This window comes from Chlamydotis macqueenii, chromosome 1 (genome assembly GCF_036417535.1).
Source record: "Chlamydotis macqueenii isolate bChlMac1 chromosome 1, bChlMac1.mat, whole genome shotgun sequence".
NCBI classification, from domain to species: domain Eukaryota; kingdom Metazoa; phylum Chordata; class Aves; order Otidiformes; family Otididae; genus Chlamydotis; species Chlamydotis macqueenii.
This window is the reverse complement of record NC_141556.1, coordinates 130,040,276-130,056,944: the sequence shown is the minus strand read 5'-3', so window position 1 is coordinate 130,056,944 and position 16,669 is coordinate 130,040,276. Positions and strand designations below refer to the sequence as shown.

The following is a 16,669-nucleotide window of genomic DNA, read 5'->3' as shown; positions in this document are numbered from 1 at the left end:
CTGGAGCATCTGTCATGTGAGGAAAGGCTGAGACCTGGGACTGCTCAGCCTGGAGAAGAGAAGGTTGAGGGCGAGGGATTGGTGGTGCAAATCTTATCACAGTGTATAAACATCTGGTGGGCAGGAGTAAGACAACTCTAGCAGAGTCTTCTCATTGGTGCCAAATGGAGGACAAGAGCAATAGGTACCATTTGAAACACATTAAATTTATCAGAACATAAACTACTTTTTTACTGTAAGAGAGATCAAGTGCTGGCACAGGTTGTCCAGAGCAGCTGTGGAGCCTCCATCCTGGGGGATATTCAAAACCTGACTGGAGAGGACCCTGAGCAACCTGCTCTAGTTGACTCAGCTCTGAGCAGGCGACTGGACTAGTCAATCTCTGCAGATGCCTTTTCATCTCAGCCATTTTGTGATTTTTGTGGTGGTCTGCAACCACCAATTGTCACGAGTACGTCTGAAGCTTGTGAATTTACAGAATGTTTCTGTGTTTCCTTAGGCTTGTATGTTTTTTGTTTTCTAATAGTTACTATACTTGTAAGTCAATTCTGTAGAAACTCTTCATGCTAAGAAAACCTGAAGAGATTAAATAGAGGTACTAAACCATTCTTACCGTCTGTAGGTGGTTATAATGAATTGCAGAATTGGTAATACATGATCAAGCCCACGATAATTGATATGTATGTTTTGATTGGCCTTTTATTTCATTAGCTTTCTCATTGGACAGAATGAATATTCAATTGGGAGATACTGAAAAAATAATATGTTTGTTTTATATAGAAAGTGGAAAAATATTATGCTTTTGAGATCCCGGATGTTCCAGCAAAATCTGAATACTTAGAAGTTAAATATTCGGTGAGTATAATTAATCTGATGAAAGACCATAACCTGCCTTCTTACCTAATTAAGAATTTTGTGATTTTACTTAAAAAAAAAAAAAAAAAAAAAAAATTGCAGGATTTGATCTTTAACAGCTACAGCTGTTCCCCTTTTCCCCTTTTGCAAGGTGTAGTTAATTGCTCATTGTCTTGTAATTATTAAAAAAAGAAAAAAGAGGTTAATGCATAAGCTTGTGGCTTTTTTTGTTATCATTTGTATGTTGGTTAGTCCTTAACAAAACCAGTTAATTACTAGATAACCTATAGCATGTTGATTTGTTAGCGTTAGCTCTATTTGTGTAAATAAAGCATGAGGGGAAAAAAATACTTCCTGCAACTACTGTATTCCTCCCACCTTCTCCACCAATTATAATTTGCTATTGATTTACAACAATCTATATTCCCAATTATCACACTTTGTTTTTTATCATCTTGCTGCTGAATCAACTAATCAGCCAAACAGCCCTTTAACTGTACTGGATCAGGACCTGAAGTACTGTAAGATGTTTTAAATTACTTAGTACCTTTAAATGTTTTGTTGAATCCATATCCAGAATATAGCTGATATCTGTGCTTGTACGACTCTTGCAAGTAGCAAGGGTGAGAAAGACTTTTGTTGAAGAGCTGTACAATTGAGCAGCGAAGATGAAAAAAAATTCCCATGAGAACATCAGTAGCTATTCTTAATTAGCAAAAATACTTTTTATTTGGTTTCAAGTGTAAGAGACTCGGCAGTCTTAAACCCATCTGGTCAGCTGCTGAAATAATGCCTTTTTAAACAATTTTTAAAATATACCAGTTCTAGATGCAAAAGCAGCATCCCACAGAGATTTGCTAGCTATCTCAAATTTTTCTTTAGCTGTGCAGAAACACTTTGTCCAGTCTTTATATGACATGCAAGATTAAAGCTGTAACTATCTAATTAAGTTTACAACATGAGGAGTTTCTGTATTAAAATGGTCACTGAACATTGTTGTACTCTTGGCTGATGATATTTCTCTCTTACATCCACTATGGATGAAGAAAAACTGCTTCAGTGCATGTTTACATTACTGTCCTGATTTTGTTATGCAGCTATTTAAGTCGAGTCAATAGTGTAATATCTTCAATTACTGTAAGGTATTATGGGTGAAGGCTTTGCTTGTGGGAAATGACAGTGATTTCAGATACTGTGTAGTTTTGTTAAGGGGCTGTTTGAATACAGTGTGTCAACCTTGAAGACTTCTGTGGGGTGAAATGACTCACTGCTTTCTATTCCTTGTTAGGCTGAATGCCCTCGGCTTCCCCAAGATCTGAAAGGACAGACATTTTCACATGTATTTGGAACTAACACCTCTAGCCTGGAACTTCTCTTGATGAGTAGGAAGATCAAAGGACCATGCTGGCTGGAAATAAAAAATCCACGTATGGTAGTTTGCATGTGAAATACTTGGTTGCTGGAAAACACACATAATTATAGATCAAGGGGAGGAGGGGAAATTTAAATTGTACTGATAAATTACAATTTTGTAAATTAACTTTGCAATTTATCTGTGTAGTTTTTATTATCTAGTACAAATTGTAACTTATTTTTTGGATTTTTTTTGGGTTTTTTTTGAGTGAGAGCTCTATCCATATAAAGTTTCACACTGTACAGATGAGGTTATAACTTTGAATGGCAGTGAGAAGCAAGTAGTGCCTAGCAGCTACTCTTCAGTGCATACCCTAGAGCCACATATAATGAGCTAAAGTTAGTTTCCTGGAAATTTATTCCTGTTTCTTCTCTTGGTAACTTAAGATTTGTGGTTTTTCTCCACATGTACATGGCTTTTTTGTTTCTGTGTTATGTTTTTTTGTTTGTTTGTTTGTTTTTTTCCTGGCACTCAGAAAAGTTTATGGTGCAGAGCTTTTTTTAGTTCAGAACCCTTTCTGCCTCATGAGTGGCATGCACCACTTACAGGTGGTTATGCTGCCATATTTTGGCTTGGTTAGAGCCCTTTATTCAATGTGTGCTGTGTACTGCCAAGAATATAAGAAAGTTGATCATACGGGACCAAAGCTACATCTGTTAGTGCAGTCTCCTTAGAGCACTTCACATATAGTATTGATAGTATTGAGCACTAACACCAGGAGGATTCTCCTCTTCAGCACCTTGTCAAATCACTGACAAAGGTGGTACCAGTAAGGATTTTGAGCTGGAATAGACAAAGCAAATCCCTGACTGCCAAAAGATGGATTAGCTCTGCCAGGTTTTCTACGAGGCATTGGCAAGCATCATTGTACTTCCTGGTACTGATTTTAAAGGCCTAGGAATGTTTTTTCATCTGCACTTTTTGCCCAGGAATTGACCTTGCATTTCTCAGGCATTTTCTTTCTTCACCTGAAAAGACTCCAGACCTGTTTTGTTCCTCATATTCAGTATGACAAATGTTATGGCAGTGATAACCACAGTTCAAGCAGCAGTCAGTCTTTCTTAATGCTGATGTGCATTATCTCCCTTTAGACTACCTCTCCTGAGCTCAGATACTGATTCCAGCCCAGTGTTAAATGGTAAACTAAGGGAGCTCTTTTTTTTTCCCTATTCCCTTGCCTCCATTACAGCCTTCAGGTTCCAGAGAGAGTCCGTATCTTGGTATCAGAATTGCTGATCCTAGGTCTGAGAGACCAGTGGGAAAGGCTGGAGGAAGGAAAATACACTCTTGGTAAAAGAGTATCAGGTCAGGGAACAGTGACATGTTGTGGCATGCCTGCTCTGATGAAAACTGTCAGTTAAACTGGCTAGTTATGCGAATTTCTGTAGTCAGTGCACTGGACTTTGCACCCTAAAGCTGTTTTTTGTGTGTGCGTGTCTAGTTTAGCAGAAGGTTCTTGCTTTCTTGTGTAGCTTCCCTTCCACATTCTCATAGAGGGTCTCGGGGATAAGTAGTATACCTAGGAGCTTTACAGTAAGTGAGTCTCAAACCATTTGATCAGACTCCTACAACTTCACGCAAAACTGTCATCACTATTCAGAATGAAGCTGTCTTTGCAGTTTGAGTATCAGTGCTAGATAGCACCAGAGCTTTTCTAGAGCAGCAGTCTCCAAACTTGTTAGATTGTGCACCTGTGTCAGTAAAAAATTGAGCATGTATCCCCAATATATAGATAGATATTTACTTATAAATTATATACATGTACTACTGTACTAATATATACATTATATAATAAACACAAAAGTAGAAAATATATAGAAGGATGAGGTATGTGAAATAAACACTTTTTGAAGAATTTATTTTGTTTAATAATGGTACAAAAAAAATTTTCTTCCCACACCCCAATGGATTATCTTATAAACCCCCTGGGGTTCATGCTTGCCCCTTTGGAGACCGCTGTTCTATAGAGTGCTGGTTGAAGCTCTGGTTGTTAAGGTATTGGAGATCAGAGAAAAAAGGCGTTAAGCCATTATCACCTGTCTTCCTTTGGAGAGATCATCAGTGTTTTATAAATGAAAAAATTTGTCTGTTACCTGTTTGCATTTAGAGCACGGAAGAATAGAGAAGGTAAAATATGTGAGTTTCCAGAGGGGTCAAATAATTTTGCAGGGAGTAAGATAATCAGATCTGCCAACAACTGTCTTCAAAAGGTTGATCCTTCAGAAATGTAACCTTTACTTCCTTCTAACTGTGGGTAGTGAGTTACCTCAGCAGCGTCTTCAGTGAATGATCTCTTTTTAAAGCAAGTGAAGAATTACAGACTAAAATATTCAAGTAACACTGGGTGGTGAACATGTCTCCCCTCACCCCCCCACCTTCTCTTCTCTATGCATCTAGACAATTTTTTAACTCTTATAGACTTTACACCTAAATAGCTTTCTGTGGCCTCCCTTACATTTTAGAATAGCTAATACTACCAGCGTAGGGTGAACTCTTTTTATGTCATCCCCCATCTCCTTGTTTCCATATCTGTGTTTCTGAAGAACTGTATTACAATAAATTATCCAGTGCAGTTCAGTCAGTCATACAATTTTTTTCTCATTTGATTAGCACTCTGGTTCCCTTTTATGTAGCATTTAAGAAATTTCTGTGTAAATTAAAGTTTCACTTGTATCAATTTAATTTTTATGAAGCCTTCTCCTTTTGGACTGACTAGAAGATTAGATGCTAAGAAGTAGTATATTAATTTAGGTGGAGTTATGCTCACTCACTTTCTACCTTTTTCTACTGTGACTCCGTCTAAAGCTGCCAGAAGTATTTTTTTGCATTACACATCTTCCTGGCCTTGATACAAATCTTCCCTCTCTTTTTTCATGTTAAAGAGCCCATGGTGTGACTAGGCTTCTGCCTGGGGAGTCAGGGCCCAAGGAGTTAAAACATTTGGCAGGATTAGTCTGGATCTTGGACTGTCCCACAAGGGCAAAACATTAAAAGGACATGCTCAGTGCAACGGTGCCATTAGAGAAACCTTACCTGTGGTTCCCAGAAGAGTGAAGGTGGTTCATATTGTTTCCTCAGAGCCTTCAAATCAGCCAGTCAGCTGGTGTAAGGTGGAGGCTGTGGCCGTGAAGCCTGGCTTGGTGGATGTGGTTAAAGATCTTTCTCCTCCTCCTCCTCTTGTGGTCATGTCCCTCAGCATGAGGACCACTCAAAACCCAAAGACTCACCAGAATGAGGTAAGTAAGCTGCTCTTGGTTTGGTTTGGTTTGGTTTCATTCTGTGGCATATACTAAAAATTTGCTAAGACTTGGAAGAACTTCACCTGATAAAACTTGTCTAAATATATTTACTGTCAAATCAGCTTCCTGTGTGGTGGGCTTTCACAGAAATTTTTACTGTGGTCTCACCAGCATAAGAATTGTGGGTTCAGGGGGCCTATTTGATGAGAATATTTACTGTGACAACAGTTCCTATGTATTTTTTCAGGCCGTCTGTTTTGTCTGTTGTGCATAATAGTTATAAATGAAACTGTCCCAGACCAGTTGCTAATTTTTTTTTTGTTGGGGTTTTTTTTTTTTTTTTGTAGAGGTTCTGGGTAAAATAACTGAGTTTTTCTGCTGATAAAACTAATTTTGAAATAGTATGAAAATTTTGTCTACATCTTTGAGCACCTACTATTCTCCTGCAAGGTCTTTCCTTTTCTCAGAAAGGAGGAGAGGTGTAGGTGGCCACTGTCAGTTATGGACTGCAGACCACAACGTGTAGTTAGGCATGCCTGTCTGGTTTTTAATGTAAGTCTCTCTAGCTTAGGAAGAGATTTCGTATTCACGAATAGGATAGGATAGGATAGTTGTTTCTGGCTAATTGAATGAAAGAAAAATTAGGCTGACAAATTTTTCAAGCAGAATTAGTCCTCTTGGTGAAGGACTGGTTGTCCATTTTAGGGGGGGGAGTATGTCAAGTTTCTGATTTCCAGCAAATGTAATGAGACATACTCCAGGTACCAACAGGACTCTGTTTGCCAAGATGTTTCTAAAGCCTGTCTACTTTATCTTCTGTAGAGTTTTTGTGACCAGCATCTGGGGAGCCACGATGTCCTGGAAGCAAAGCAAGCAGAAGCATCAGTAAAGCTAATTGCTTCTAAACCCTAAAACGTCCTGACCTCTTGGCAGTCTTGACTGCTTGCTGAGGGGCAGCCCTTCCATAGGCAAGACTTCTGCATGTCCTGCTGTGCTTATGTCTCCCCTACACTTAGAGAGAAGGCTTTAAATTGTGGGATCTGTTCAGATTCAGAGCAAAATCTGATAAAAGCAGAATTTTCCAAAATGAATTATTTTTCCTCTCAGTTTTGTCAGATAATCATTTAGGAGTAAGTTCTGCTTTATTTTACTTGAGATCAATTGATAACTTTTCTTCTTTTTAACTATTTATAGTTAAATTTTATTTTAAAAAGATCCTTTGTAGAAACAAAAATGAGATGAGGAAACTTTCTTATTTAAAAGAAAAAGAGGGAAGAAATGAGTATTGATAGTAGTCAAGTGTATGAAGTTGTGCATTCTGTATCTCCTTGGTATATAGATTGTGGCGGTTGCAGCTCTGATTCATCAGAAATTTCCTTTGGATAAGGCTCCACCTCAGCCTCCTTTTCAGACACACTTCTGTGGTATGTACTTGGAACAGTTTATGAGTACAAGAATAATTTCTTCAGAGTTTTTCTTTTGTTATTGTATTTTTTGTGTTTGGTTTTTGTTTTTTTTACTTCATTCTGTCACTCCAGCAGTAATGCCTTAGAATTGGTAAATGACAAAATTTCAACTCATCGACAGGCTTTTCTCCCTGTTTTTAACTTCACTGGTTACTGACTTTTTATTGAAGGCCTTATTGAAAAAAAAAAATCTTAATTTGAGGTGATGTGAGGTAACTCTGCTCTTTACAGTTTCCTGTTATTAGTTCATCACGTGTTCTCTTGGATTACTTTCTTCACCCATTAATTCAGACCATTTATTTACTGTCATGTAGTTATTCTTCAGTTCTTCTGAACAGAATTTAAAAAAATAAGCATGTCACATTCATTTAAAAACAAGTTTTCTTAGGGAAAAAAAAAAATCTCTCGTAGCAGTGTCATTTTAGTAAGATCAGCTAAACTTTGAGATTCAGACCCCAGTCAGAAGTGATGAAGAGTGTTGAATGCTTGTAAGAGGCAGTTCTTCAGAAGCTATGTACCACAGTTTTTGTCTCCAATGATAACGTCAAATATGACTGATTAAAATTGTTTAATACTTTATTAATTACTCTGTTTTCTTAAAGACAAGTTTTCACATAAGGCTAGGTTTTAGAATTAGAGGTAGTTTTCCTTAGCTCCTGTTGTTGTGAATGGATGCTTATGGGGAGAGTGCAATTAAGAACATTGTAAGAACAAATACAATTTCTTTTGCAGTTGTTTCCAAACCAAACGATTGCATTTTTCCTTATGACTTCAAAGAAGCTATTAAAAAGAAGGTAATTTCATTTTGTTAGCCTTTCAATTGCAGTACCTTCTAAAATATGAACTTCATGTTGCTTTGGGTAAGCTGTGTAAGAAAAATATTCAAAGGAATGGCATGATGATTTCATTAATTTTCCAGTCTGCAAACTGGGTATTTATTCTGTGTTGCTTGTAAAAACAGAGGCGTGTGCTCTGCGTGATGCAGTACTGCTGCTAGTTGTGCTCTTAAAATAGATGGAGTGTTAGACAAGACAGTTGTAAAGATTTTGCAATTTTCATTTGGTATGACTATGTACTCATAGTAAACTGGGATAATTTGTTTCTTCTTTCCTTGGAGAGTAAAATCTGTCAAAATTTAGAAGACATCCTTTCTAAAGGGCACTGGGAGAACTGGCAATAATAAAATAACCTATTTTTGTTTTTCCTCTGTTTCTGTGTGATCTTAAGCCTGTGAGTGAAGGATGCACATGGAGCATTTTCCTGGTGTGCTTGATTCTTAGGAAGCTCTTAAAATATCACTAGACACCTGCATACAAAAGCAAAATGGAAAAATAGCCTCTGAGAAAAGCTTTCCTTGTCTATGGGAGTGAGAACAAAAAGCCTTGAATTACAGAAGGAAAGGGAGAATTCTGTGGTGCTTTATTATTGTCTTGTAACTAGTAGGGGAGAGGAGATGTTTCCATTTTAAACTTATTGGGTCATAGAAATCAGGTGCTCTCTTGCTCCTTTCAGAATGCTAAAATAGAAATTGCTGCAACTGAGAGAACACTGCTGGGGTTTTTCCTTGCGAAGATTCACAAAATTGACCCAGATGTTGTTGTGGTGAGTAGTTCTGAGACTTTGAGAGTTAAATTAAAGCATATTGTCAGTTGGTCAGCTTTGTTCTTTTTCTTTTGTCCCCTTATAGGTTTTTTTAATGTTTATCTTAGACTGCCTTATGAATTGAATTTGCTTACAAGACAGCAGGTATACTTTGATACAAAGATGATACAGAATTTTCCCTGACAGCATTTTATACATCCTATTATTTCCCATAATACCTGAAATAGGCAGTATTTCCATAGGACCTGAAACAAGTATTTTTTTTTCTTTTCTCAGGAAGACAAAACACAACAAAAAAACCCTCGTGATTTTCTAGAAAAATGGGAAATCATGTTATACTTAATAGTCTCCTTCAGTTCAGATGCTCGTAGAATTTGTGTCACTGTTTAGATTTTGTTTGTGCTGTAAATCAAAATAACCTATACAAATGCACAAAATCTGAGCAAAGTTTTGTAATAAGCATTCTTAGGTTTTCTACTGTATTGGCATCTGAGGATTTATTATAACTACTAATTTTCTTTTGTTGTTGTGTTTAATTAGTATACAGTCTTGACTTAAGTGAAATTTTGAAGACAATTTGAAGTTGATTGTAAATCCGAGGTTGGTTATATACAACTTGTTATTCTTCTGTAGGTAAATACAAATAATTAAGTGGTGAAGTAGGATTAAATGAGCAGTCAGATTCCTGATGTTTTCAGCTCACTGTGGCTAATATCCGGTATTCGCCCTATGAGCTGAACTTCCTGGTATAGTTATGGGAAGGAATCAAGGGAAAAACTGCAGCCAATGGTTTTATATTGAAGATGCCAATAGTAGGGGTGTGAGAGCTCTGATCCTAAAAACAGCAGAGCTTTATTAGTGCAGTTTAATTAGCACCTGATTTACTTACTGCTGTTGAAAAACAAGCTATATCAATATAGATAGGACCCCTCTACTATGGCTGTAATCCTCCTGATGATTTTAAGGAGCTTCTTCTATAGCACAGTACTGTGCTACATAGATGTAGCTGATACGGTGAACCTCCAGTTCCTGGGGACTGACAGGTCCACAGAAACTCATGTTCATCAGGGCAGTGCTTTGCTTTTGGCTAAGGTTACGGACCAGTGTCATCAATGTCCTTAGCATTGTTTAAATTTTGCAAATATTGCTGGAGTACTTTGATATGTAAATACTGGTTGCAAGGTCTTCCTGTCCACATTTAACAGCTATACTTTTAGTATCGCAGGAAAAAAATTACATTATTTTGATGTCAATATTGAGACTTTCATGGGTGGAGAGAAAAGGAATTATTCATAGCTAAGCTTAGATGTTGTATAAAGAATGTAGAGTTTTTTTCTAGAAAGCTTTAAATCCTAATCTCTGGTATCAAAGCATAAAGCTGAATTGTGTATGCTATGAGCCAGTTACAGAGCTGATTTTGGTATTCTGCTGAACAGCGTAGTTAGCGTTAAGACTAATAAGTACTGTTGATGAACGTTCTCTTAGAAAGTGTTTTCTGTAAGAGAGATAATGCCATCAATTAGTTGGAAAAAACCACAGAGGGCAAAGGAATACTGAGTGTGTGAAAGTAAGTATTTCAATTTGCATTTGTTGTAACCTTTTTTTGTTATTTTTTCTGCTGCAAGGGTCATAATATTTACGGATTTGATCTGGAAGTGCTGCTTCAAAGAATTAATGTGTGCAAAGTCCCTCACTGGTCCAAGATAGGTCGCCTGAGGAGGTCCATTATGCCAAAGCTTGGGGTAATAAGATTGCTCAAGTCTTTTAAGCCCCTTTATGTTGCATATGATTAAAAATGAATTAATTTTGTGAAGGAATTGTAAATGTGACACTCATGTATTTTGCCTCTTGGTCATGGTGGATTTCATGTGTCCCAGATCAGAAATTATGAGTGTTTATATGACTTTTTTTTACAGTAATAAGCTAAACTAATTTTCAAGTTAGGCTAATTTAGTTTACATGTCTGAACTAGGTGATGGTAACGACAGATTAATTGCAGTACTCTTTACTGTAAGAGTCTTTGTCTGCTGTAACTGTAAAATGAGAAAATGTGATTTGGATTGATTAGTGAATCATCCCATAGAGAGCTGCTAAGTTAATAATTCTGTAGTTCTGAGTATGTGTTTGTTCAGAGGGCAATGTGTGAGGCTTGGAGTATTGAAGTGCTGAACATGGCTGCGTTTTGGCCTGTTCCTGTCCTTCCTAGAGGCCAAGATGAATATTTGTGTGTGGTTTGTTTTGTGACTTTTTCATGCTGCTGTTAGTACAAAAAGTATCCTTGGAGGAGAACCAAAATGCACACCCATGTTTTTGTTGGGACTATTCTAATTACTAAAGAAAAAAATGCACGACAGTTTAAGTATTAAGATATAACTAGTAATGAGAGTTAAGTATCTATTTCTTAATATCCACATATACTGGAAGATAACGTGGATTCCTTTAGGGCATAATTATAAAGCTTGAGTATTAGTGGTATGTAGTATTTAGAGTATTTAGTGACCAACTGACTTGACTGAGTCCTATAAGCATATGTTTTTGGATAGATGTTCTTTGTTATGCTCATATGTTTCATTTTGTTTGGATTTTTCTCTCCTTGTGTGATATGGTGAAGGGTCGAGGAGGGTTTGCTGAAAGGAATGCTGCCTGTGGTCGAATGATCTGTGATGTAGAAATTTCTGCTAAAGAATTAATTCGTTGCAAAAGTTACCATTTGTCTGAACTGGTCCATCAGATTTTGAAAACAGAGAGGATAACAATTCTACCAGAGGAAATTCAAAATATGTACAGGTATGTCTCAGATTTGTGTTTTTAATTCTTCACTGGAAAGTAGAGGAACTGGTTTCCCGCTATACAATTTTTTGCTTATTAGATTTCTCATGGAAATGCTGACTTAGCATACTGGTATTTGACAAGTAAAATATTATCTTAACAGTATTTTATAATTTTGCAAGCTACTGATGGATACTGGCTTATGTGCGAAGAAAATTGATTTGTGAGAGCATTGGTTTAGAGACGTTTATAGGATATGCAAGCTTGAGTTTTGGGGGTTTTTTCAATTACGAGAGCTTGCTGTATAACTCAACCTTGGTATGCTACAGATGCCATGTGTTGCATACAGCATATATGTCTAAACTACTGCAGAGTACAAAGGAGGCTGATTTTACTTTACTAAGCCATCCCCCTTCTTTTCCCAGTGATTCTCCTCACTTAATGTTCATGCTGGAAAACACCTGGACAGATGCCAAGTTCATTCTCCAGATCATGTGTGAGCTGAATGTTCTGCCACTGGCCCTTCAAATAACAAACATCTCTGGGAATGTCATGGTACATTTTTATTACTTCCCCCCACCTCCATTGTCCCACAAAAAAAGTTACATGTTTTCTGTGTTTGATTTGCTGGTTTTAATTTGTAAACACTAGTTGAGAATATATGGTACTGCAAGTTTTTTGCTGTGACAAGTGTGAGAGTTTGACAATCTAGTCAAGTAATAATGTAAAATTTCCAGAAATATATCACATTTGAGTTTTGTGCTTGGTGATGATAGAGATTGATAGTAATGCTAGGTGAACTTAGAAATAGTTGAAGGACTTTGCTTAGTCTGTTTTTGTGTGTCAGTGTTTTCTGTGCTTTGCCTTGAATTCTTTTTTTGCCCCTCTCTGTAGTCAAGGACAATGATGGGTGGACGATCTGAACGTAATGAGTTCTTGCTGCTTCATGCATTTCATGAAAAAGACTACATAGTGCCGGACAAACAAGTTTTTAAAAAAGCTCCACAGAAGCTGGTGGGTCCAGTTTTTCTCTTTCCAAGACCTTATTTGAAAGAAAAAAACATTCTTCTGTCTTTCGCATATTACTGCTCTGTGAGAGCATGGAAAACCCAAACATAGCCAGTTTTAAGCCTAACTTAATGTTACAGCTTACGCTTAATTGAAATTTTTTTTGTTGTTGAGTTGATAATGGAGAAATGTATGGTTTAAGGGACAGTGTAACACACTTTCCATTGTATCACAGATCTATGGAAATTCAGGTGCTCTTTTAGTTTAAAATTGAAATAAGGTAAATACTTAACTGTGTAGGGAAATACTAAAGAAAAAGAGAGTCTGTATTGCTTAATAGATGCACATTTGCCGTACAGTTATTTTGATGATGAACAGTATTTCAGGTATCATTTGTAGGGTGGGTGATCTAAAGCTGTGGACAAAATATCCAAGGGTATTTAAAAAAATTCCTTTGGATAATACCAGTGTAAATACATTTGTAGAAACATGTATATGTTTGTTAGTAAACCAATTATATTTTTTTACTTTTTAGTTTTGCTTTTAAATAAGTTCAGCGGCAAATTCAAAGCCAATAAATTCTGTTGTTTGTATTGTTGCATGCAGGCAGTGCTGGAATTTTAAATGATTCAGGATAGCGTTAGACAACTGGGAGAAAAGTTCTTACTACAACAGAACAAATAGCTGAATACTCTTTAGTCAATAGTACTGTTTTTATTTGTTTCATTAAAGCCCAGTCATTGTATTTTCAAAAACTACATTTTAATAGGGCAAGAACACTTCTTCTGGGTCATAAGTTGATTTTTTTTTTTTGCCTATTTTTGTTTTGTTGACTTTTACACCCATCTAGAAAACGCATACTACTATGTTGGATGATGACAATTACTCAAGGTCTTTGTAATCTCTTGTTAGCAGTTTGTTCCTATAGGAGTTGGTTTAAATCCTGTTTTGACGTGTAGAGAGCTTTAATAAGGATAATGATAAAAACACCATATTTTGCACGTATTTTAAAAGGAACTATATGCACTGAAGCCAATTTTGTGTTTGATTTGCCAAAAATAACTCCTCCAGCAGCTTATAAATCTTGGAGACTAGATAATGACTTTATAAAATGCCAAATGTAGGTGGATGAAGATGAAGATTTTGAAGACCAGAATAAATCAAAGATAGGGAAAAAGAAAGCAGCGTATGCTGGGGGCTTGGTCTTGGATCCCAAAGTCGGTAAGATGTGGCAGTTTTCTTTCTTCTATGATGTTAGATTCAGGTAGTTTATATTAATGAAGATGGATCGCAATGAGCACCATCTGTGTATCTTGTGGGACTTTGGTGTGGTGGTTTAGGGGAGTGGGTTGTTGCATACCAGAAAATTCCCAGCATTGATTGTGGAATTGCTTATTCGTGGGACATTTTTGTCTTAGCTTTTTGTAAAAAGATTATGGTCTTGTGAGAAATTAGGACTTTATGTCTGTGTATAGTTTTCTAATGGACACATAAGTTTCTTTCAGTTTCTCCTCTATGTGGGGAAGACTGTACAAGTGTCCTATAGTAACACAGAAGCTATCTGTTCAACTCTGGTGAGTTAATGGAGTTGGATCGTTCCACTTCTGACAGCTTTCTATAATGGGTAGCGGTGCATCTCAACAGCTACTTTAAGGGAAGTGTGGTACAATGTTTTACTGTCACTTAAATATTAATTGTGGAGTTGGATTAAGTCCTTGGGGAGACTGAGTAATTATGACTTTTGTTTTAAATTCTGTTTTAGGTTTTTATGACAAGTTTATTTTGCTTCTCGACTTCAACAGCTTGTACCCATCAATTATCCAGGAGTTTAACATCTGCTTTACCACAGTGCAGCGACTGTCACCAGAAGCACAGAACAGGGCAGAGGTTTGTGTGCTTTGACTTGTGACTTAAGTTACTCTATCTTAACTTCAGTGTGTTTTCTGTGAATCAACTTTTTAATAAACTTGTTCTTTTTCACTTTAATGTTTTTTTTCTTTTCCCCATCCCACTTTAAAAAAGTGATTCCTGTTTAAAGATGCATCATAGTAAGTTTTGGTTTGGGACTTTTAAAATGTTTTATGTCTGTTATTTTCCTTTCAGTAATACTCTTAGAGAATCTTGGTAGGTTCTCTCCTGTCTAAATAAAATCTTGGTATCCCTGTAAAACAAGATTCTTAGTGAGGCTCTGTGGGCAATTTTCAGCTCCAGGTCCTCCTAGCAATTTCTGAGCTCCTTGGTAGAGGCTTCCTAAAGTTAAGTTGCCACAGAATTAATGCAAACATACCTGAATGGCAGAGGCACAAGCCTCGTGCTTCTGCCTGGGGGCAAGAATGCAATATGAGCCCAACCCTTATTAGACATCAGGAAAACTATGTATGTGTCTTGGACGGGAGCGGGGCGGGTGTCAGGGAGCGATACTGTGACTATGTCAGCTGCAGGACCAGCTTCACGGAAATTCATGCCATTCAATACAGCATTAAATTGTGTTAAACACAACTCCTGAAAAACCTCCTGAAGGTACAGTTCCGCGTACTGTTTTCTCACCAGCTGTGTTGGCCATGGCTTATCCGTGGCTGCTTATTCTCATTTCCTCAGCTGTGTTGGCACAGTTGTTGGTGGAGCTGTGCTGTAAACTGACACAGTGAGCTGGTCAGGTCTAAAGGTTAAACCTGAGGCTTTTATTTTTAACTGGCATCAGCTCACAGGTTGGAATTAGTGTGTTGTGCATACTTAGTTATAGGACATAGTTAGTCCCATAACAACTGAAATATCAGTACTATAGAAGAAATGAGGGAAAAAGTATGTGGAACTCTACCAGTAAGTTCCTTCAGACTCTCTGTGGATTTACCCTGCTTTCTTAAGTGTTCTTCAAATTGAAGCAGCTCATTTTGTTTTCTGTCATGATACGATATTTAATCAGGTTTTGGTGTCATTTCCTGTTCCTTCTTCCCAGACTGCTTTACTAAACTTGCCAACCTCATAGTGTCTCTATTGCCCTTTCTTTGTTTATTTCTGTCTTTCTCATTGTGCTTGAAATTTCCTTCCATTTTTGCTGAGCAGCTATTTCTTCTGTTATGCTAACAAGAAGAATGTGTGCTTTCTGTTGGGTAGTTGTTTTGCTGTAATCAAGAGTTGCTTGGGGTGGAGTTTTCATTCTGTTGTCACTCTTGATTTCTCTTTTGTCAGTTATCTTATTCAAAGTATCAGGTCCACGGAGCATGTGCTTCATTTTACAGTTCTGAACACCAAAGATACTTATATGATAATTAAAAAAAAAGATATATTTTTTCAGCACAGAAATAATTGTTTGTGTATGTGCTTTTCTTTATATTTTTATATATATATACCTAAGAGTGAGAGTGTGTTTGTGTTTTACTTATCTGGATTTATATATATGTATATATACATATATATATAATGCAGACACATGAAAAAAAAAAATCTCCCTGCTACTAGTCTATGTCTCTCTTGGGTTTCTTCCAGACAGAGACAGGCTTGGTCCCTGTCCTCTAGCAGGGACTAATTAATGTTGTTAAATACCACAAAAAACCTCTCATGCTTTTTGTTCTAAACTGTGCTTTGAATAGTTAGGAATAGGTACAAGCTGTGTGGTTTTGGTTTTTTTTCCACAAGTTTTTCACTTAACACATTAAAATCTAATCTTAAATAAAATGATAAGCAGTGGTGATCATTTGACAGGTCGATGAAGAGGAAGAAATTCCAGAGCTTCCTGACCCATCTCTGGAAATGGGAATTTTGCCTAAAGAAATCAGGAAACTGGTGGAGAGAAGGCGCCAAGTTAAGCAGTTAATGAAACAGCCAGATTTAAATCCTGACCTTTATTTACAGGTGTGTTTTATAGAACTCCTTTGATTTTTCCTCCCACTCCCCTTAAGTGCCCTGATCATTCTTGCAGAATAGGGATGATTAGTAGTGAGCAGTGATTGTAATGTGCTTTACTTGTAGCCCATCATTGCTGCAGACTATATAAAAAGCTGTGAATGTAATTTTGAACATTAAGTTCTGTTCTCTGTTGGCTATGGTTGTATCATTTTTGCTGGTTATGTTTCTTTTCAGTATGATATCAGACAGAAAGCTTTGAAACTCACCGCTAACAGTATGTATGGTTGCCTGGGATTTTCCTACAGCAGATTCTATGCCAAGCCTTTGGCTGCTTTGGTGACACGAAAAGGGAGAGAGGTAAGTCATAAAACAGGTTATACAGACATGTAAAAGAGTGAATTTAAGCCACCTACTTTTTAACTGAATAGGACAATGGTCTTGATTTCAAACCATCTTTTGTTTCAGAACTG

The 16,669-nt window shown here is 36.9% G+C and overlaps 1 protein-coding gene and 1 non-coding gene across 2 annotated transcripts in view; both read left to right on the top strand.

Moving 5' to 3' along the window:
* The window catches only part of POLA1 (DNA polymerase alpha 1, catalytic subunit), a 203,825-nt gene that overhangs the window by 20,867 nt on the left and 166,289 nt on the right, over positions 1-16,669 (top strand). Inside the window, exons 13-26 of the mRNA XM_086766873.1 lie at positions 781-855; positions 2,144-2,282; positions 5,348-5,505; positions 6,848-6,932; positions 7,707-7,768; positions 8,487-8,576; positions 10,202-10,318; positions 11,188-11,363; positions 11,771-11,900; positions 12,240-12,359; positions 13,478-13,574; positions 14,116-14,240; positions 16,056-16,205; positions 16,434-16,556. Of these exons, the coding sequence (XP_086622999.1) occupies positions 781-855; positions 2,144-2,282; positions 5,348-5,505; positions 6,848-6,932; positions 7,707-7,768; positions 8,487-8,576; positions 10,202-10,318; positions 11,188-11,363; positions 11,771-11,900; positions 12,240-12,359; positions 13,478-13,574; positions 14,116-14,240; positions 16,056-16,205; positions 16,434-16,556 (1,647 nt within the window). The remainder of the gene's footprint in view (positions 1-780; positions 856-2,143; positions 2,283-5,347; positions 5,506-6,847; positions 6,933-7,706; positions 7,769-8,486; positions 8,577-10,201; positions 10,319-11,187; positions 11,364-11,770; positions 11,901-12,239; positions 12,360-13,477; positions 13,575-14,115; positions 14,241-16,055; positions 16,206-16,433; positions 16,557-16,669) is intronic.
* On the top strand, positions 13,837-13,966 carry LOC147602278 (small Cajal body-specific RNA 24). Its single transcript, XR_015257592.1, has one exon.